Raw genomic sequence first — 20,822 nt, forward strand, 5'->3', positions numbered from 1 at the left:
TGCTTCGTTCACCGGTGACAGTAAAGGGCTTTTTATTATTATTATTATTAATCACTTCAGGTTTATTTATTCGAAAGGCAGAGTTACAGAGAGAGGAGCGAGCGAGAGGTCTTCCATCCGCTGGTTCACTCCAGATGGCCACAACGGCCGGAGCTGCGCCATCTAAAGCCGGGAGCCTCCTCTGGGCCTCCCACGCGGGTGCAGGGGCCAGGTGCAGCACTTGGACCATTCCCCACTGCTCTCCCAGGACATAGCAGAGAGCTGGGTTGGAAGAGGAGCAGCCGGGACTCGAACTGGCGCCCACATGGGATGCCGGTGCTTCGGGCCAGGGCTGTAACCCGCTGCACCGCAGCACCGGCCCCTATAATTATTTATTTATTTATTTATTTTGAATCTGACTCAGACTGGGTCCGAGTCCTGGTGCTCCGGTCCCCGCTGAGTTCAGTGTTAGGTTTTCCTGAGCATCTTCTAAAACGCGAGCCCAGTGGCGTGAGCCGTGTGGGATTCGCTGCCAGTGCCGCCGCGCCCTCTCTTGCCTCACACTCTTGGGTACCGTGTTTTGCCGGCTCCTGGATGTTTGTTTCCGTGCAGTTAGAATGGTTCTTCTGAGTTTGTCTCCTGTCCGTTTATTTCATAGACTCAATTATCAAACCTTTACAGGGTAGAAACTTTCCCTTCCCTAGACATCCTGAGTCATGAGACAACCAGAAAAATAAAACTAATTTTTGCTAACCCAAAGAGTGAACTATTTTGTCTTTAAATTTGCAACCCCTGGATTCCCCATCAGGTTTGCACAGGTCCCCTGGCCACTGGGTGTACTCCTCTGTGAACTGCATGTTCGCATCGTGGGACTAATTTTTTTGGTGGTGTTTGTCTTCAGTGAATTTTGAGGTGGTAGAACCTACAGAAAATACAAAAAATCGTGCGGCAGCTCTCCAGGAGTTCACAAATGAGCTCACAATAACTGGCACCCTGGGTCAAGGTCTTTACTAGCAGGAAGCTGGAACGGGAAAAGGTTCGAACCCAGCTACTCCCATCAGGGGGACGCAGGCATCTTAATGGCCACGTCAGAAGACCACTCCCAGCTTCCTACGTTTTACAACTTTGAAGGGTGGGTGTTTGGCCTGGCGGCTAAGACGCTCCCTCCCATATTGGAATGCCTAGCTTCAGTGTCTTGCCCCTAGTTCCAACATTCCTGGGAGGCAGCAGGGGGCGGCTCAAGTAGTTGGGTCCTTGACACCCACCTGAGAGACCTGGATGGAGTTCCCAGCTCCAGGCTTTGGCCCCTTAGTGGCCATTGTGGGCATTTGGGGAGCTTTCTCTCTCTTGTGTCTCTCAAATAAATTAGCTAATTTAGAAAACTAAACATTGAATCTTACAAATATATAGAACACTTCTCATTTATTTAAACAAATTTACAGAGGATCACTATTATAATAAGCAACACATTCTATGAAAATACAGGTTTTTTTTTAAGATTTATTTTTTATTTACTTGACATAGTTACAAATAGAGGTAAAGTCAGGCAGAGAGAAAGCGAGGTCTTCCATCTGCTGGTTCACTCCTCAAATGACTGCAACGGCCAGAGTCAGGAGCCAGGAGCTTCTTCCAGGTCTCCCACACAGGTGCAGGGGCCTAAAGGACTGGGGCCATCCTCTGCTGCTTTCCCAGGTGCATTAGCAGGGAGCTGGATCCTAAGTGAAGCAGCCGGGACTTGAACTGGCACCCAAATGGGATGCCGGCACTGTAGCCCATAGCTTTAACCTGCTGTGCCAGAGCGCCAGCCCTGAAAATACAGGTTTGATATGCTAATTATACCTCTTAAAAATCCATTAAAATGAATATCTTCTAAAAATATATACTTCTGGCCAGCACTGCAGCTCAATAGGCTAATCCTCCACCTTGCAGCGCTGGCACACGGGGTTCTAGTCCCGGTCGGGGCGCCGGATTCTGTCCTGGTTGCCCCTCTTCCAGGCCAGCTCTCTGCTGTGGCCCGGGAAGGCAGTGGAGGATGGCCCAAGTGCTTGGGCCCTGCATCCCATGGGAGACCAGGAGAAGCACCTGGCTCCTGCCTTCGGATCAGCGCGGTGTGCCGGCTGCAGCGCACCAGCTGTGGCGGCCATTGGAGGGTGAACCAACGGCAAAGGAAGACCTTTCTCTCTGTCTCTCTCTCTCACTATCGACTCTGCCTGTCAAAAAAAAAAATATGTATATATATACATATACTTCCTTAAAATGCTCATATGTGTAGTATGTAAATTCTGACATGCAACACCTGAAAGTTTGTTTTGGTTTTGATTTGGGATTTTTTTGCATGGGAAGGAGAACTTATCTAAATTCAATCACACTTTTTTTTTTAAGATTTATTAATTTGAATGGCAGAGTTAGAGAGAGGGGAGGAAAGAGAGAGAGAGAATCTTCCTACACTGGTTCACTCCCCACATGGCTGCAATGGTCAAGACTGAGCCGGGTGGAAGCCAGAAGGCTGGAACTGCTTGGGTCTCCCACGCGGGTGCAGGGGCCCAAGCACTTACACAGCCCCCAGGCTTTCCCAGCACATCAGCAGGGAGCTGGATTGGAAGTGGGGCAGCCGGGACACCAATCTGCCTCACCTGCTGTGCCACAAGCCAGCCCCTCATTATGCATTCCTTCTAGGTTCTCCACGGTTTTCATGGGGCCGGTTTTAAAGTAACTTTATCTTTCCTAAAAATGTTTTTACCATCTGGTTCTTCCTTTTTCCATGTTAATGTGGTATTAGCAGAGAACACACTCGGGGTAGACATTCTCTTCTCTTCCCGTCCTTTCTAAAAGGTTAAAATAACTGCTAGCGTCTCTGTGATACAATTTCTCGGTGTCTATAGTGTAATCTAAGTGTTTTCTCCGAATGAATTAATGTTTTGAACGGAGAACAGTGGCCCAGGGTGACTCCTGTCCCCAGGATGACGCCGCGGTCCAGAGGAGCCGGTGTTCGCGTGCGCAGGGGCGAGTTGAAGGCGGTGGAATAGGGGCTTCTTGCAGTCTGCCCCGGTTCTCCGAAGAGGACTGGAGTGAACAGGTTCCTTGTAGGAGCATCACAAAGCATGGACGCGCAGAGGAGAGCGGGGGAAGTTCCTCCTAGGGGCGGAACTGACAGCACTCGCTGGGGCCAACATAGCACAGTATTAGCGGATCACTCCGATCTAGTCTCAGGACCCACCGCGGGAGAACAGCTCCGGACTCAAGCCCTCCTGTCCTCGGGGACCTCAGCGCCTCGCCCCCGCCTCCAGTGTGCCCCGCCCAGCCCCGGCTGTCCCCGCCCTCCCCGCAGGCCCCGCCCACCCACACGGCCCCGCCTTTCCGCATGTTCTCGCTGCAGCCCCGCCCATGGCCTGGCCCCGCCCACCTCGCCTGGCCGCGCCCCCGCCCTGGCCTGGCCCCGCCTTTCCGCGTGGTCTCGCTGCAGCCCCACCTCTCAGCGGCCCGGTGAGTTGCAGCTATCGCGAGAGCACAACTCGGAAGTCACACGTCTGGAGCCGGTGGCCGGGGAACCCACGTGTAGCGGGCTTGGGGTCGCGGTCCGCAGAGGCAGTCCGGCCGGAGGCGCGATGGGGAAGCTGCGCCGGCGGTATAACGTCAAGGGGCGGCAGCAGGCGGCCCCCGGCCCCTCGAAGAGCGCCCCCGAGCCGCCTCCCGTGCGGCTGGAACTGGAGGGTGAGGCTCCCGGGGCGGGGCGGGGCCGGGCCGGGCTGTCGGGCTGCCGGGGGCTTTTTGGGGTGGACAGCACCCGGCGCTTCTTCTGTGGCAGGCGGAGAACGTAGCCAGAAGATGGGGGCGGTTCCGTGCATTTCCACGGCCCCTGGCGTGGTGTTCCCGGCGCGGACGGTGTGCCCGGCTCCGGGCTGAGGGTCCTGGGCCCTGGAGGCAGCCTGCCCGCCGCACCTGCGGGAGGAGACGGGCGAGGGCAGCCAGGCACAGCCCCCGGGACGCGGTGTGGACGAGCGGCTGCAGCCGTGGCGCCGAGGAGGGGTCTGGGCCGGAGCTCCTGGGGCGCCCCCAGGGAGAACGTGTCGCTGGAGGCCACAGCTGCAGAGACAGAGGACGGGGCCTCCGGGGCGCGAGCGGGGCCGGTGGGCGGCTGTTGCCCGCAAGTGCAGGTGGAGATGCGTGTTTCGGAGCCGGCTGTGTAGACGCAGTGTTTGTTTTCAGCCCGAAGCTGGGAAGCTGGGGTTGGCTCGCTGAGGGCACCTGGGAGGGCGGGACAGGAGGACCCCTGGGCCCAACACAGGGGGGCATTGGCCACAGGGAGAGTCTGGACCTCCTCAGAAGCTGCGTGGGTTGGCCGGACTTGGGGCAGGTCACCAATGTCTTGTGCCTCAGTGTTCCCTCTGTAAAGTGGAACCACTGGCCGTCCTGCCTGCTGTCGGCGCAGATGTACGCAGGGAAGTGTGTGGGGGACTGAAAGGAAGCCGCGGCGGCAGGTCAGGGCTCCCGAGGCCTGCCGCCCTGTGACAGCGCAGTCGGCCCCTCTCAGGGCCACAGACCTCCGTCCGGCTGGCGTCGGAACTGCCGCAGAGGCGCGAGCTCTCCTGGACCCGGAGGCTTGGGGAGTGGGGTCTCCTGGACCCGGAGGCTTGGGGAGTGGGGTCTCCATGTGTCCCTGTCTTCCCGGAGTGGAGGGGCCTGGGGAGAACCTTCCTGACCCGTCCAACCCCACCCACTCCCCGCGATTCACCGGTGTTCATCCATGGTTTCTGCAACACTGGGGTTCTGGGATTTTTTGGTCTCGCAGGGTGGTTAAAAGTCGAGCACCCCAACCGGTATTGGCCGTAATAGAAATTAAAGTGGAGACAGTTTGGAAACGCAAGAAAGCGCCTCTGTGTGCGGGCCTGGCTTTGGTTTGTGGATTGTGGGGGTTTTGCCTGTCTGCTTGAGAACTGCAGCACGGGTATAGCTAGTACAGCTCGAACGTTCTTAATTAGAGTCACGAGCCTCCTGAGAGGGGACAAAGGATCAGGCACTGCCCGTACAGGAACCCGGCGTCTGATATAAGCCAGAAAGAGGCACTCCCAAGGAGAGCACTAGAAGTGGATTTCTCTCAAATGGCGCAGATTATGGGCTTGCAGACTGCTGTGTTTGGAATTGGCGAGCCTGGTGGCCAGCGTTGTGGCACAGCAGGTTACACCGTCGCTTGTGATGCCAGCGTTGGAGCGCCGATTTAAGTCCTGGCTGTTCAATTTCCAGTCCAGCTCCCTGCTAATGTCTTTCTCTCTGCCTTTCAAATAAATCTTTAAAAAAAAAAAAAAAAAAAGGCTCAGGGCTGGCGCCATGGCTCACTTGGTTAATCCTCTGCCTGCGGCTCTGGCATCCCATATGGGCGCTGGGTTCTAGTCCCGGTTGCTCCTCTTCTAGTCCAGCTCTGCTGAGGCCCAGGAAGGCAGTGGAGGATGGCCCAAGTGCTTGGGCGCCTGCACTCACATGGGAGACCAGGAGAAAGCACCTGGCTCCTGGCTTGGGATTGGCATAGCTCCAGCTGTGGCAGCCACTTGAGGGGTGAACCAACGGAAGGAAGACCTTTTTTTCTGTCTCTCTCTCACTGTCTAATTCTGCCTGTCAAATAAATAAAAAAAGACTCAAACTCCATTCTGTATACTCTCTTTTAAATTTTTAAAAATTCTTATGTATTTATTTATATTGAGAGGCAGGGAGACAGATTTCCTGTCCACTGGTTCACTCCCCGTATGTGCACAGCATCTGAAGCCAAGAGCCAGGAATTCAGTCTGGGCTCCCATGTGAGTGGCAGGGACTCAAGTACTTGAGCCATCGCCTGCCGCCTCCCAGAAGCTGCTTGGACTTGAACCCAGGCACCTCCAGTGGCACCTTAACCGCTGCCCTGAAAGCCCTCCCCCCACACACACCCTTGACGAGAGCATCCTGTGTTCTTAGGAAAGTCCTTCAGCCCTCCGTTCCCGGGGCTCTCTGGGCCCGTCCTGGGGTGGGGTCGGTTGGGGGCAGAGCGCCCCGCGGGAGGATGGCCCCAGACATCCCGGGCTGTGCACGAGGTGGTGATGTCTTTGCAGACAAGGACACGTTGAAAGGCGTGGATGCTAGCAACGCGCTTGTCCTGCCCGGGAGGAAGAAGAAGAAGACCAGAGCCCCGCCCCCGCGGAAGGAGAGGAAGCCCCTGAGCAGGAAGGAGCGGAAGGCCCTGCAGAGGGTCCTGGAGCAGAAGGAGAAGAAGAGCCAGGTGCGCCCCCCCCCCCCCCACGGTCTCTGCAGTGGGCCCATCCCTAGAACTGGAATGAGGGACGTGTTCTCTGCCTGGTCCTGTGCGGGAGCCACAGGCACCTGTCGCGCCCTGGAAGCACGGCCGTGTGAGAGGAGCTGGGCTTTTAGTACCAGTCCATGTGTGTGGTGTGCTCAGCAGCTGGGTCTCCCTGCGTCTCCTCCCACGGCTCTCCTGCGATGCGGGAGCTCCCTGCTGGGAGTGGGGTCTCCCTGCGTCTCCCTGTGATGGTCTCACTGCTGGGAGTGGGGTCTCCCTGCGTCTCCTCCCACGGCTCTCCTGCGATGCGGGAGCTCACTGCTGGGAGTGGTGTCTCCCTGCGTCTCCCTGTGATGGTCTCACTGCTGGGAGTGGGGTCTCCCTGCGTCTCCCTGTGATGGTCTCACTGCTGGGGGCCGGTGTCTCCCTGTGTCTCCCTGTGATGGGTCTCACTGCTGGGGGCCGGTGTCTCCCTGTGTCTCCCTGCGTCTCCCTGTGATGGTCTCACTGCTGGGAGTGGGGTCTCCCTGCGTCTCCCTGCGTCTCCCTGTGATGGGTCTCGCTGCTTCCAGGCTTCCTGTAAGTCAGCACTGCACCTGTCCTGCTGGGTCAGTTCTGCCTCAGTTCTGCAGGTTTAAAACTTGGGGGTGCAGCTGGCAGCTGAGAGGGGGCCGGGGAGGCTGCTGTCCAGGCCGTGATGACAGAACGGATATGGCCCAGCCCCGAGGGTCAGCAGCGTCATGGCCAGGGCTGTGGTCCAGGGGCCGGGAGGTCAGCGTTGACTGTGGCCGGGCCTGTGCCCTCGGTGCTGGGCGGTTTTGTTTTGTGAGAGTTATTTGTTTGAAAGGCAGAGTTACAGAGAAAGAGGGAGAGATGAGAGAGAGAGAGAGAGAGATCTTCCATTTGCCGGTTCACTCCCCACGTGGCTGCAAGTGCCAGGGCTGGGCCAGGTGAAGCCAGGAGCCCAGAGCTCAGTTTGGGTCTCCCGCGGGGTGGCAGGGGCATCAGCAGGGAGCTGGGACGGCGTCTTCACTGGCATGCCGCCTGCCCACCCGAGTGTGTCCTAAGCACTGGTCAGTATGTGTCCCTGTTCCCGAGCCCTGTAATTGTGAGGTGCGCATGTGGACGCTTTGAAGAACAGAGGGGTGGGGCCAGTGTCAGCACAGGGACATCCGCATGCCATACAGGAGGGAGCTGGTGCGCTTCCAGGCCAGCTCCTGGCCCCTGTCCTCTGGGACACAGGTGGAGTTCTTGGCCTCAGCCTAGCCCAGCTCCAGCTGTTACAGGTATGGGGGATGAACCAGCCATGGAAGGTGTCTCTTCACTCTGCATTTGAAATCAATCAATCCGTCTTGAAAACTCACGAGGAGGATTTCACTGGGATGGCAGAACCCGCCGGCCCTCGCCCCTCCTACCGCGTTAATGCCAGGCAGTTTGGGGCCAGCTTGCCTCCACCAGCAGGGGCCTGGGCCAGGCCCCACGCGGTGTCCTGCTGGTGGGCGTGTGGGCAGTCGGTGCCAGAGGGAGCTGCCTCCGCTGCCCGGCTGACCCAGGAGCACCGTGAAGCCGCGGCGGGGAGAGTGCAGGGGTGCACGTGCTGAGATTCTGTTTAGAGTCGCCCGGAGCGTCGCGAGGCCAGGTGTCAGACACGCATGTTTCCCTTCCCAGCGAGCGGAGCTGCTGCAGAAGCTGAGCACGGTCCAGGCGTCGGAGGCCGAGATGAAGCTGTTCTACACCACGTCCAAGCTGGGCACCGGGGAGCGCATGTACCTGCGCAGAGAGTGAGCGGTCACTGCCGGGGAGGGGGAGGGCGGGGGATGTGTACCTCCGCAGAGAGTGAGGGGTCACTACCGGGGAGGGGGAGGGCGGGGGGCGTGTACCTCCGCAGAGAGTGAGCGGTGGGCCGAGGGCGGGGGCGTGTACCTGCGCAGAGAGTGAGCGGTCACTGCTGGGGAGGGGGAGGGCGGGAGGGCGTGTACCTCCGCAGAGAGTGAGCTGCCGCTGCCCCTTTGGGTGGGGGCAGGGGAGGGCCAGCTTGTGAGGTGGTCTCAGCACTGAGCGCCTGCTCTATTGAGAGGCACCGTGGCCGCTGCTCCTGTCCTGTGGCTCACAGGTCAGCGGAGTGTCCTGTTCCCAACACAGTCACCCTGTGTGGCTTTGGGTGGCCATGAATTTTGGGAGACACTGTTCAACCAGTACAGCCAGCACTTAACAATTTGGAGATTTTACATAAAATCTAGTTCCATCTCTGGTCATCTGTGGTGCAGCGGGTAAACACCCTGGTCTGAGGCGCTGGCTTCCCATGTGGGCGCCTGTTTGAGACCCGGCTGCTCCACTTCCGATCCAGCTCTCTGCTGTGGCCTGAGAAAGCAGTGGAAGATGGCCCAGGTCCTTGGGCCCCTGCACCTGCATGGGAGACCCAGAGGAAGCTCCTGGCTCCTGGTTTCGGATCGGCGCAGCTCTGGCCGTTGCAGCCAATTGGGGAGTGAACCAGCAGATGAAAGACCTCTCTCTCTGCCTCTCCTCTCTCTGTGTAACTCTGCCTTTCAAATAAATAAATAAATAAAAAAGAGAGATGTATTTGAAAGACAGGGTGACAGGGAGAGGCAGAGAGGTCTTCCATCGCTGGTTAATTCCTTGAATGGCCACAGCAGCCGGGGCTGGGCCAGGCTGAAGCCAGATGCCTGCGGCTCCATCCGTGTCGCCCACATGGGAAATGGGCCCACGCATCAGCAGGGAGTGGTATCACAGTGGAGCAGCCGGGACGCCACTTGGCACTCTAATATGGGATGCCCACATCGTGGCGGTGACTTAACGTGCTATGCCACAACACCGGTCCCCCACCTCCTGGTCTTGGTCAGCTGGACAGTTCCGACGCTCCACTTCTGTGGGCAGCGAACCCTTAGATGAGTCTGGGTGCCCCTCCTGCCCCTCTCACTCACCCTTGGCCTCCTCTCTTTTTCCAAGATGGATTGACTGACTTGAGAGGGAGAAGCGGAGGGAGCAGGGTTGATCTGAGATGGGAGATCCTCCATCCCCTGGTTCACTCTGCGGATGGCTGCAGCAGGGCTGGGCCAGGCGCCTGGGACTCCATCTGTGTCTCCCACGTGGGTAGCAGGCCCCAGGCACTTGGGCCACCGCCTGCTGCTTTTCCAGGCGCATCAGCAAGAAGCTGATTGGAAACTGAGCATCTGGGACTCGAACTAGCTCTCCAGGGCGGGATGCCAGCGTTGTAAGCAGCTGCTTAACCTACTGGGCCGTGATGCCCACCTCTGCTCTGTTGATTGGTATTAGTCCTGGCCATCCTGTCTTGTCCAGTTAGCAGCTGTTTACCAAGGACAAACTGTCACAGGCTGTCCCCTAGGCCCTGAGGACAGAGTACCCAAGGACAGTGCCTCCCCTATGGAGCTTACAGTCACCATGGGGTCGCAGGCAGTGAACTCACGGGTATGGGGTGATTTCAAAGTGTGTAGAAAATCGAATTAAAAGATAACCATTTTAAGGGCACACCTTTGCCTCAGCCGTTGACACCCACGTCCCATAGAGCACCTGGGTGTGAGTCCCAGCTCCACGTGCCTTGTTTAACTTCCTGCTGATGCGCGCCCTGGGAGGCAGCAAGTGGTGGTTCAAGTCGCTGGGTCCCTGCCACCCATGAGGGAGACCTGGATGGAGCTCCCAGCTCCTGGCTGAGGTCCGTCTGGAGCCACTACAGGCATGTGGGGAGTGAACCAGCAGATGGAAGCTCTCTGTCAAAAAAATTTTATTTGGGTACAGAAATTTTTGAAATGCATGACCTTTGTGAAGACTCTGCTTGTATCCAGCATGGGAAGGGGGCGGTGTTCCAGGCTGTGCCATCAGGAACAGCGTCCCCACAGGCGCCTTCAAGCAGAGCTGAGTGGGGAAGAGGTTGTCTGCAGGATGGGTGCTTGGGGGGTGTGAGCAGTGAGTGCAAAGGCCCTGAGGTAGGAAGGGGCGTGCCCTGTGAGTCCTGACCTCAGGGGAGGGTCTGGCAGCCCGGAGCTGTCCTGGGTGTCCTGAGGCCTGCACAGGTGACATCTTTGCCGTCCCAGCAGGAAGTCCGACGAGGCAGCAGCCCAGGGTCAGAAGATCAGCAGCCTCGGTGGGGCCCACCGGAAGCGCCGTCGCGAGCCGTCCGCAGAGGAGGGATCTGAGTCCTCGGCGTCCTCAGCGGAGTCTGAGCCTGACGAGGCCCCGGCCTCTGAGCTGCCTGGTGCAGAGACAGTGGCAGTGCCTCTGACACCAGCTTTGCCAGGGCCCGAGGACCAGAGCCTGGCACCCCCCTGCCAGCCCACTGCGTCCGGGACCCCTGCTCCTGCAGCTGCAGCGCTGCCCAGGCCGCCGGCGAAGCCCGCTGTGTTCGTCCCCGTGCACCGCTCCCCTGAGATGCAGGTTTGCCACCGCAGCGTTTGGGATTAACAATGGAGGGGTGAGGGCGAGGGTGAGGGCGTGAAGTGCAGCAGGCCGCGTCCTTCCGCTGGGCAGTAGTGTCTCACTGCGCCTGCCCGGGACGGGGTGGGGCCGGACAAGCCTGCTGAGCTTCGGCAGGCCCCACACGCACACTGCCAGGGCCGCCTGCCCTGGTGGCTGGCTTTCCCACCAGCACTGTTGCCCCCTCTGCCTGGCACAGCTGCTCACTGATCCGGATCAGAGGGGGGGCTGTGGGATCAAATGGCCCCAAACCCAGAGCCAGTCCTGCCGCTCTCCAGGTCACTTCTTGGGCCTCACTGCCTTCATCTGGGAGGGCTTGGTGGGTGTGAAGGCCGCGCCCCTGCAGGACTCAAACCCCAGAGGCAGAGTCCATGTGTCCCCAGTGATGTTGGGCACGACTGGGAGGTCCCAGCCCGAGGCCTGGCCCACCCCAGGCAGTGGTTGTTCATGTCCATCTACTGTCTCCGCTGTGCGTGTGCTGCAGGTCACTCCTGACTGGGCACAGGCGGGGGAGTGATCCGCTCCCTGCAGAGCTGACAGTCCAGCAGGAAAGGTGAGAGCTGCCCACCTCGCAGCAGCCAGGCAGCCGCGGGGCCAGCCGTCGCTAGGAACTGCATGGGCAAAGGCCCTGAGGCTCGAGGGCCGCTGGGTCCCCAGGAGTTTCAAGCTGTGAAGTGGGTGGTGGACAGTTAGGTGGGATGTGACTAGCTTGCTTTTCTTTTAGTGTAAAAGGATAGAAAATATCAGGGCGTTGTTCCAAATAAGAACAGGTATTGGTCATGGGATTGTAATTCCAGTTCTGTGTGCGTTTGTGTGCTTATAAAATACTCAGCAGCTCAGATGACAGCCTGACGCGTGACCCCGAAGTGGCAGTGGCTTCACCCCGCAGGTTGCTGCCAGGTGATGGAGCCCAGGTGGTTTGGTGTCTCCCCATCTGGTGTTCCGCTGTCCCCTGGGGCTTCTGCACCTGCTTCTCTTGTCCCATAATAAGCCTGGTCGGAAGCCGGGTGCTGCCTGTGTCTGCCTGTCCCTATACACGGTCTCGCGGTGGCCTTGACGCTGCGGTTGGCGCTGGTGTTGCTCAGCGTGGTTGTGTTGGCAGGCTCCCCGGTTGTGTGAGTCTTGGGGCCCATTTCCGCCTGCCACCGTCGAGCTCCCTGGTGTGGAATCTGAGTTGAGTATTTTCTCTTGTGGCCGCTTGAGTTGTTCGGCCTTTGGTGTTGCCTTTGATGCTCTTCTGAATATTCTTTTTTGTTTGTTTGTTTTAAGTTTCTTTTATTTATTTATTTATTTGAAAGTCAGAGTTACAGAGAGGGAGGTGAGAGGCAGAGAGAGGTCTTCCATCCACTGCTTCACTGCCCAAATGGCCTCCACGGCCGGGCCTGGGCCAGGTCACAGCCAGGAGCCGGGGACTCCACCCTGGTTTGCACGTGGGTGCAGGGGCCCAGTCCTTCCCAGGTGCCTTAGCAGGAAGCTGAACTGGAAGTGCAGCAGGCAGGAGTTGAACCTTTTGAGTGCTTGCAGGCTGCAGCTCACAGCTGGCACTGGGCCACCCGCCCACCAGTCTTCCCCTCCTCTGTCGGGAAGTGTTGTTGTGCTGGTGTGTGCACACGGGGTGAGAAGTGTTTCCAGACAGTTCCTCTGGATCTAGGGGGATGTGCACGTGCTTGTGCGGGACCCCGTGAGGATCTAGAGGAAGCACCCAGGGAGGAGCTGCCAGGTCACCTGTCCTTGACTTTGGTCAGGTGTGCCCCAGCCGGGCTGTGCAAGGACGTGAGGCCCACAGGCGCAGTCCCTGTCTCTGCCTCCCTGGGCCACGTGTGGCTCCTTGTCCCTCTCCCAGCTGTCACCACACATGGCCCAGCCGCCCCTCCACGGAGGCCACAGTGCCCCATGTGGTGCTGCTGGGTGTGAGTGCGGCCCCACCTATGGCCTGCCCTCTGTGCCTTCCACGACGGCCCCACCTCTGGCCCGCCCTCCGTGCCCTCCATGACGGCCCCACCTCTGGCCCGCCCTCCGTGCCCTCCACGATGGCCCCTCTCTGTCCCCAGGAGGAGCGGCTCAAGCTCCCTATTCTCTCTGAAGAGCAAGTGATCATGGAGGCGGTGGCCGAGCACCCCATCGTCATTGTGTGCGGCGAGACCGGCAGTGGGAAGACGACACAGGTGCCCCAGTTCCTGTACGAAGCAGGCTACAGCAGGTAGGGGCTGGGTGCAGGGCTCCCTGCAGTCTCTCGGCCACTGTGGAGTGCAGTCCCCAAAAGTCGTTGAGTGCCTGGACCGCTGGGGCTCTGATCCTGGCCCTGCTGTTTCCTGCTGTGTGACTCAGGCGAGTTACTCTCCGAGCCACAGTGTCCTCGTCTGGAGCTGGGGTGACACAAGCACCGGCGTCACAGGCTGTCAGGATGAGAGGGGACCTGCAGAAGACACTGCCGCGAACAGCCCTGGCACCGCGAGTGCCGTCTGCATTAGCGTCCCCCTTTGGAGCCACGCGTGTCTCGCCAGGTCCAGACAGCCTGGGGTCACACCGTGGCTTTTTGATTGGTCAACAGACAGGCACAATCAACAAAGGGTGTGGGAGTGTGGGGCAGGGCACAAGGGAGACCAGACCCCACAGACAGGTGTGACGATGTGTGATGGGCACCTGCTGGGGAAACTCACTGGAGACTCCGGCCCACTCTGCCTGGCAGTAACCAGATCCCTCCACCCAGGAGGAAGCCACCCGTCTGCCCCTGCAGTCCAGGCACCGCGAGCCGCCCCCTTGGCCAGTCCTTGGGTCTGGAGGAGCCGTGCTCCATAGGGCAGGCCCCACACCCACAGCCCACACTGCCCCAGCCAGGCCTCTTCCCTCCAGCAGCTGCCTGGTGTCCCCGGGCCGTCTGTGCCAAGCTCTGTTCTAGATGTCAGAGGTCCTGGCCCTGGGAGTGTCCACTGGGAGCCAGACTCAGTACCACAGAACCTGCCATGTGGTGACCCTGGTGGGGAGGCTCTGGTCACCCCTCCTGGACTGTCCTCATGTATAAAGCGGGGCCGTGGCATCAGCCTCAGGAGGCAGGCGATGCGGGGCCGACAGTGACTAGGACGGCACACAGGCAAGGCTGCGCCAGAGAGGCAAAGGCAGCGGCGGTCAGGTTTATGGTTAAGGCTCATCCATTTTTCTGATTCAACACTGACACGGTTCCCATGTGAAAGGCCACAGCCCCAGTTCTGGGAGGGCACTGCCCTCCCGCCAGCACGCAGCTAATCCATTTCTTACATGTCCTTCAGAGATAGTCTGTGCAAGTAGATTCTTCTTCTTTCTCTTATCCAAAAATAATGCTGTCCTCTAGCTAACTTTTTTCTGCTAAACTTTTTGTTTAAATCTTTTAAATTTACTTGAAAGACACGGGAAGAGAGAAAAGCGAGAGATCTCCGTCCACTGGTTCACTCCTCAGATGTCCACAACAGCTGGGGCTGGGCCAGGCCAAAGGCAGGAGCCAGGAACTCAAACGAGTGCCTGGCAGGGCCCAAGTAGCTGAGCCGTTAGCTGCTGCCTACTGCGAAGTGAACCAGAGCCAGGCCCCAGGCCCAGGGCTCTGGTGTGGATCACGGATGTCCCCAAAGCATCTTGTCTTTTTCTAAAATGATTCATTGCAAAGGCGGAGTTATATATATATATAGAGAGAGAGAGACAGACAGACAGACAGAGATCTTCCATCCTCTGGTTCACTCCCCGAATGGCCGCAATGGCTGGGGCTGGGCTGGGCTGAAGCCAGGAGCTTGGGAATCCATCTGCATCTCCCAAGCACCTGAGCCATTCTTCTCGGGTGCGTCAGCAGGGAGCTGGATTGGAAGTGGAGCAGCCAGGACTTGAACCAGGCTCACGGATGCTGGCGTCTCAGGTGGCAGCTTTGGCAGCTTTACCTGCTATGCCACAATGCCGAACCCCCAGAGGCATCTGAACCACTGTACCAATGCCTGCCTCCAGCTTTTTATTGGGGAGTGATTTTGGATTGGCAGAAAAGCGGCAGATAATACAGAAAGTCGCGGTGCGCTGCCCCTTTCCCCTCGTGCACGCGCCATGTGGAGCGCCTGTCACGCCGAGGCGCCAGCACTGGTACTCTTGGATTGCTCCAGCACCAGCCTTCTGTTCAGGACACAGGCCCAGCCCCGACACTGCGTCCTGTGCCCCTGGCTTTGCTCCTAATGACTTGCCCTGGAAATGCTTCCCAGCCGTACACCAAGACCGGCCTCGCTCCCGTGGCCGCTGCCGCATGGCTGCCTACCTGGTTCGTGGGCTGCCGCCTGCGCTGAGCAGTGCGACCGTGGCCGGGTGAGGCCAGGCGTGAGTCTTAGTGGAGCAGTCACTGCTGATGCATTGTGTTCTCTTTCCCCAGCGATGACGGCATCATCGGCGTCACCGAGCCCCGCCGAGTGGCTGCCATGGCCATGTCCCAGAGAGTGGCCAAGGAGATGAATCTGTCGCAGCGGTGAGGCCCTGCTTCCTGGGGGATGCGTTGGGGGCTGGTACCATGGCCCTGCCCAGAGAGGGCTGGCCCGGCTGGGCTGAGCACAGGGTTGTGGGCCCTTGTCCATGTGGGGAGAGGAGTGGGAGCTGTCGCCATAGTCGTCTCTCAGAGGGCGTGTGTGTGATGGATGGGGGACCAGCCAGGCCGCCGCAGTCACACACCCAGGGGCAGGTGGCACAGACATGCACCTGAGATGGGGCCAGCAGTGGTGAGCGCTCGGGTTCCGGAGTGCGGGCTGCGCCCTGCGGTGAGCGTGGGACATGGCTGTGGGAGCAGCGAGCGGAGCAAGCAGGGTTCACAGCTGCAGGAGACGCGCTCACAGCGCAGGCGCCCGGGCTCCGGTGGTCGAGGTCCCTCGCCCAGTGTGGGCCATGGTTCAGGAGCCACAAGAGCATGCAGTGGTGCTCACTAAGCAGCGCCTACTGTGTGCAGGCCCATGCTGGGCTCTCAGGGCCTGCCGTCCACTGTGGGGCAGGCTGCTGCTGTTGTGTGCTGGGTGCCCTCAGCCCTGGGAGGCAGCCACTGCCCGGTTCCTGCGGATTCTTCTAGAGGATTCTGTCTGTGGTGTCACTCACCTGTACGTTAATGGTGGCATCCCGTACATACCACTCTATATCTTACCCATTGTGGGGAGCAATCCGGACTGGACTGAGTTACTGGAATTAAGACTTATTCTATGCATCTGCTCTCCCACAATATGGCGCTGGGAGAGAAGTAAACAGCTTCCGCACAGCTGCCTCCAGTTCAACTAATAAACTGTAGGACTTGCTCCTGATTGGAGGAGAGCAGCGTACTCGGCGTGTGGGCAGCCGAGTTAGGATTGGCGGAGGAGGACTATAAAGGAGGAGAGAGACGGCATGCACCAGGAACATCTAAGGGGAACATCTAGCTGAAGGAACACCTGTGCAGCCCCCGAAGAGAGCCGGCCGGCGGTGTGCCGCTCCCCTGCGGAAGTGGGGAATGCGGCCAGGGGGAACTGCCCTTCCACGGAGGTGGAAGGGATAGTAGCCAACCCGGGAAGAACCAGCAGCAAACCCGGGGAGGGCCGAGCAGACGAAAGAACAGCGCAGGGTCCTGTGTCGTTCCTCCACGAAGACGGGGAGCGACAACCCATTTCAACTTCTGCTATAGAAACAGGTTTTTTTGAAGAAACAGTAAGGAAATTTTTATTTATTTGAAAAGCAGAACATCAGAGAGAGATCTCATCCAGTGGCTCACTCCTCCAGGTGCCCACAGCAGTCAGGCTGGGCCAGGCCAAAGCCAGCAGCCAGGAGCTCAGCCTGGGTCTCTCACGTGTGTAGCAGAGGCCCAGGCACTCAAACTGTCCCCTGCTGCCCCCAGGTGCCTGTTAGGAGGCTGGCTAGGACGGATGGGGCTGAGTCCCTGGTGCATGGGTGTCCCCAGTGGTGGCTTAACCCACTGCACCACAGTGCCCTCCCTATTGTAAAATTTTTAAGTTTATTGTAAAAGTTTCAGGCATATGCAAAAGTTGAATGGGGCCCATGCTGCCAAGACCCCAGTTCCAGAAGCTAAGCTCAGGGCCAGCCTTGTTCCACCTGCATCTCTCTTGTGTGAGAAGCAGGCGTTGGGTGTCTTATTCTGCCTTAGAGATTTCACTGTGTAGGCTGCAAAAAGAGACTTTGAGACGTGCCTCCCCCCTCCTCTTTTTTTTTTTTTAAGATTTATTTATTTATTTTAAAGGCAGAGTTGCAGAGAGAGGAGATAGAGAGAAAGATAGAGAGAGAGAGAGAGATCTTCCATCCACTAGTTCACTCCCCAAGTGGCCACAGTGACCAAGGCTGGGCCAGGCCAAAGCCAGTACCCTGGAACTCCATCCGGGTCTCCCATGGTGGGTGGCAGAGGCCCACAAACTTGGGCCTTCTTCCACTGTCTTCCCAGGTGCATTTGCAGGGAGCTGGATCAGCTGGGACCAGCATTGTAGCAAACCGGGTAACACTATTACCTGCGGTGCCAGCATCCCATATGGGTGCCGATCCTGGCTGCTCCACTTCTGTTCCAGCTTCCTGCCAATGAGCCTAGGAAACCAGTGGAAGATGGTCCAAGTGCTTGGGCTCCTGCACGCACATGGGAGACCTGGAAGGAGCTCCGGCTCCTGACTTTGGCCTGGACTAGCCTGGCCATTGCGGCTATTTGGGGAGTGAACCAGCAGATGGAGAACCTCTCTCTCTGCCTCTCCCTCTCTCTGTAACTCTTTCAAATAAATAAAATATTTTTTTAAAAAATGGAGCAGCTGAGACTTGATCATGTAGGATGCCAGTGTTGCAGGTGGCAGCTTAACCCTCTGTGCCATGACACCAGCCCCAACATGGTGCCCGTGGGAACTGGGAACTGAGTCCTGAGCCCCCACATCCCGGTGTCCCCACAAGCTTGCTCCCAGGGAGTGTCCAGATGATGGGACCCAGGGACCTCCTATGGGTTCCTTCTTGCCAAACGCGGGTTTTGGAGAGGCAGAACAGGTTGGGGCAAGGGCTGAGGTTGGTTCTGGGTAGCTGGTGGGTGCTGCCCTCCTCTTGACCCCTTGGAGCATCCCCAGGCAGCGGCATGCGTGGGCATCACCTCCCTGAGCCGGAGCCTGCCCTGTTCCCCTCAGGGTCATCTCCTACCAGATCCGGTACGAAGGGAACGTGACCGAAGAGACGAGGATCAAGTTCATGACGGACGGGGTGTTGCTCAAGGAAATCCAGAAGGTGGGCTGCCTGTTCTGTCTCACACAGCAAGGCCCGTGAGCCCGGGGTAGGCACGAGGATGCCACTGACCCTGGTGTGTGCAGCCGGCCTGCCCCTGCTGGTGAAGAAGGGGGGAGCCTACTGGACCCTGACCGTGTCCTCTCGGGCCTTCCTGGTCTGGTTGCAGCTGCGAGCAGGCGGCTCTGGGTCCCGGGCACAGTGCCCAGCCTGGTGCCGAGGAGAGAGCTTTGCCTTCCGCCCCAGCCCTGGAAGCCTGTGTTCCGAGGGTGTGAGACTGGCAGGGTGGCTGGCAGAGCCCAGGTGGGGAGCCGCTGTCTGCTCCTGGGGCTGCTCACGTCCCCCAGCTCCTCCCCTCCCTTTCCTGTTGGCCTCTGTGTCTGGTAGGTCAGCCCGGGGGACCAGCGGCTGCCTCGTGCTTGTCTGTTCTCTGCCAGCTTTGGCTCTGTCTCGGTTTTAATTGACATTGAGACCTCCCCAAGACCTCAGGGTGTGAGCCTTTGTCCTCATCTCCCAGATAAGGAAACCGAGGCCTGGGGAGGTGGGAGAAGCTATTGCATGGCTCCTGGAATGGAGCTCTGGGGTACAAAGCAGCTGTGGCGGCCCAGGCCTCCCCTCCCGGCCTCCCTGCCCGGGACTTCCTGTGGCGGCCCAGGCCTCACCTCCCGGCCTCCCTGCCCGGGGCTTCCTGTGGCGGCCCAGGCCTCACCCCTCGGCCTCCCTGCCCGGGACTTCCTGTGGCGGCCCAGGCCTCACCCCTCGGCCTCCCTGCCCGGGACTTCCTGTGGCGGCCCAGGCCTCCCCTCCCGGCCTCCCTGCCCGGGACTTCCTGTGGCGGCCCAGGCCTCACCCTCTGGCCTCCCTACCCGGGGCTTCCTGTGGCGGCCCAGGCCTCACCTCCCGGCCTCCCTGCCCGGGGCTTCCTGTGGCGGCCCAGGCCTCACCTCCCGGCCTCCCTGCCCAGGACTTCCTGCTGCTGAAGTACAAGGTGGTGATCATCGACGAGGCCCACGAGAGGAGCGTGTACACCGACATCCTCATCGGCCTGCTGTCCCGCATCGTGTCCCTGCGGGCAAAGGTAGCACAGGAGGCGGGGCGGGGGGGGTGGTCGAACCCCAGGGCTGAGGACCCCACTGTGCTGTCAGGAGCTGGGCCCCCTTGCCCACACCTGTGTCTGCCCTGCACTACTGCTGTAAGCAGGTCTCATAGGGTGACTCATCCCCGCGCCCTACCCCTTCCCACAAGGGCCTGGATCCAGCCTCCGCACCAGTCTGCCCCTGTCCAGAGCAAGAGGCCCCAGCCAGGAGCCAGGGCTCACCGGCCCCCACTGGAGCTGGCCTCACAAGGCCTCCTGGTCTTTGACTCTGCAGAGCGAGTGGGGCTCCCTGGGCCCTGAGATGGGCTCCCCAGGACCAGCCGTGACCTACCCCCATTTCCTGCCCTGCCGACATCAGGCAGAAGTGGACAGTGGAGGTGTCCCCACCCTCCCAAGGGTCAGCTCCTTGGAGAAAGGCCCATGCCCTGCGGTTCCTCGTCCCTCGCCACGTTCAAGGCCCTAGGAACCAACAGCGACAAAGACCTTGTCTTGTTCTCCTGGTGCCCATCCTCCCAGGGCTCCCGCTGCAGCCTGGGCGGCAGGGAGTCAGCTGACTGGCACGGGGGGACCTCAAAGCAAAGGTGGCCTTTGGTGGATGGCAGAGGTGTGGGAAAGCGCACGTGTGTGTCCAGCCCGCAGGCCGGGTCAGGCCCTGCCGAGGCACCCGCAGACGAGACTCAAAATTCAGTAGCTGTGTAGCAGGCTGGCTCCAGGTGCTTCATTCTGTGTGGCCCGCAGACGATGTCAGGATCCAGATGGCCCCGGCAGGAAAAGGGCTGCCCACCCCTGGAGCAGAGGGCAGCGGCACAAAGGCCCTGAGTGTGTGGTTTATTTCTGTGACAAGCTTTTCCAAGAAAGCGCTCACATCCCATGTAACAGCCGTTTCCAGGGTGTGACTCCGTGGTCTCTGGGACCCTCAGCTGTGCAGCCCTGGCCAGTTAGTTTCAGAGCATTTCATCACTCATCACCCCAGGAGGAAGCCAGGACCCTCAGCTGCAGCCCACATTCTCGCCCCACAGCGCCTCTCGTCTGCTGTCTGCAGGCCCGAATTCTGCGTGCGCTTGGCTCTGAGGCCGCAAACATGCTGACTGCTGTGCCTCTGCCTCAGGCTCTGGCTCCGGGGCTCACTAGCAGCTGAAGACAGCAAGGGCTCAGGAGCAGAGCCCCCCTGGGCTGTGTCAGGGGCTGTCTGGGGTGACAGCCAGGGCCCCCGGCCACACGCATCTCCTCCCTGAACCTCAGACACACACACAGTGACGGCGTCCGGTGGGAGCTGTCAGTGGCTGTGCCCACCAGCAGAGCCTGACGCTGGGGCGCGCTGCTGCCCTGGGAGAGGCAGGGTCCACTGTGTGTTCCCATCCACCAGGGGTCCTTGGGAACCAGAGGGGGCTGGGGAACAGTGGGGGAGGGCACAGCAGGTTTCTGCGGCTGCAGGCCTGCCCGCACCTGAGTCGCCAGGCCTGTCCCCCACAGAGGCACCTGCCGCTGAGGCTGCTCATCATGTCGGCCACGCTGCGGGTAGAGGACTTCACCCAGAACCAGCGGCTCTTCGCCCAGCCGCCCCCCGTCATCAAGGTAATTCCTGGGGCCTCTGAGCCTCACCAGGGGGAGGAGGCTCCTGGTGGACCTCACTTTGTCACGCGGAGAGGTGTGCGTTTGTAGGCTGTGGCCCAGGTCAGGGATCCAGCTCCCTGTTGGTGCGCCTGGGAAGGCAGCCATGGACACCACCCACATGGGACACCAGGATGGAGTTCCTGCCTCCGGGCTTCAGCCTGGGCCAGCCCAGCCATTGTGGCCATTTGGGGAGTGAACTAGCGGATGGAG

The 20,822-nt window shown here is 59.6% G+C and overlaps 1 protein-coding gene across 2 annotated transcripts in view; it reads left to right on the plus strand.

The window, feature by feature from the left end:
* The first annotated feature begins 3,462 nt into the window (after positions 1-3,462).
* The window catches only part of DHX37 (DEAH-box helicase 37), a 32,178-nt gene continuing 14,818 nt past the window's right edge, over positions 3,463-20,822 (plus strand). Inside the window, exons 1-9 of one of the 2 annotated variants that reach the window (XM_051839542.2) lie at positions 3,463-3,690; positions 6,057-6,223; positions 7,910-8,022; positions 10,312-10,651; positions 12,742-12,890; positions 15,066-15,158; positions 17,809-17,905; positions 18,867-18,980; positions 20,472-20,573. In XM_051839542.2, the coding sequence (XP_051695502.2) occupies positions 3,585-3,690; positions 6,057-6,223; positions 7,910-8,022; positions 10,312-10,651; positions 12,742-12,890; positions 15,066-15,158; positions 17,809-17,905; positions 18,867-18,980; positions 20,472-20,573 (1,281 nt within the window). In that variant the 5' untranslated portion in view covers positions 3,463-3,584. The remainder of the gene's footprint in view (positions 3,691-6,056; positions 6,224-7,909; positions 8,023-10,311; positions 10,652-12,741; positions 12,891-15,065; positions 15,159-17,808; positions 17,906-18,866; positions 18,981-20,471; positions 20,574-20,822) is intronic. The other variant, XM_051839543.2, reaches the window with a different exon arrangement.

The sequence above is a fragment of the Oryctolagus cuniculus genome, chromosome 21 (genome assembly GCF_964237555.1).
Source record: "Oryctolagus cuniculus chromosome 21, mOryCun1.1, whole genome shotgun sequence".
NCBI classification, from domain to species: Eukaryota; Metazoa; Chordata; class Mammalia; order Lagomorpha; family Leporidae; genus Oryctolagus; species Oryctolagus cuniculus.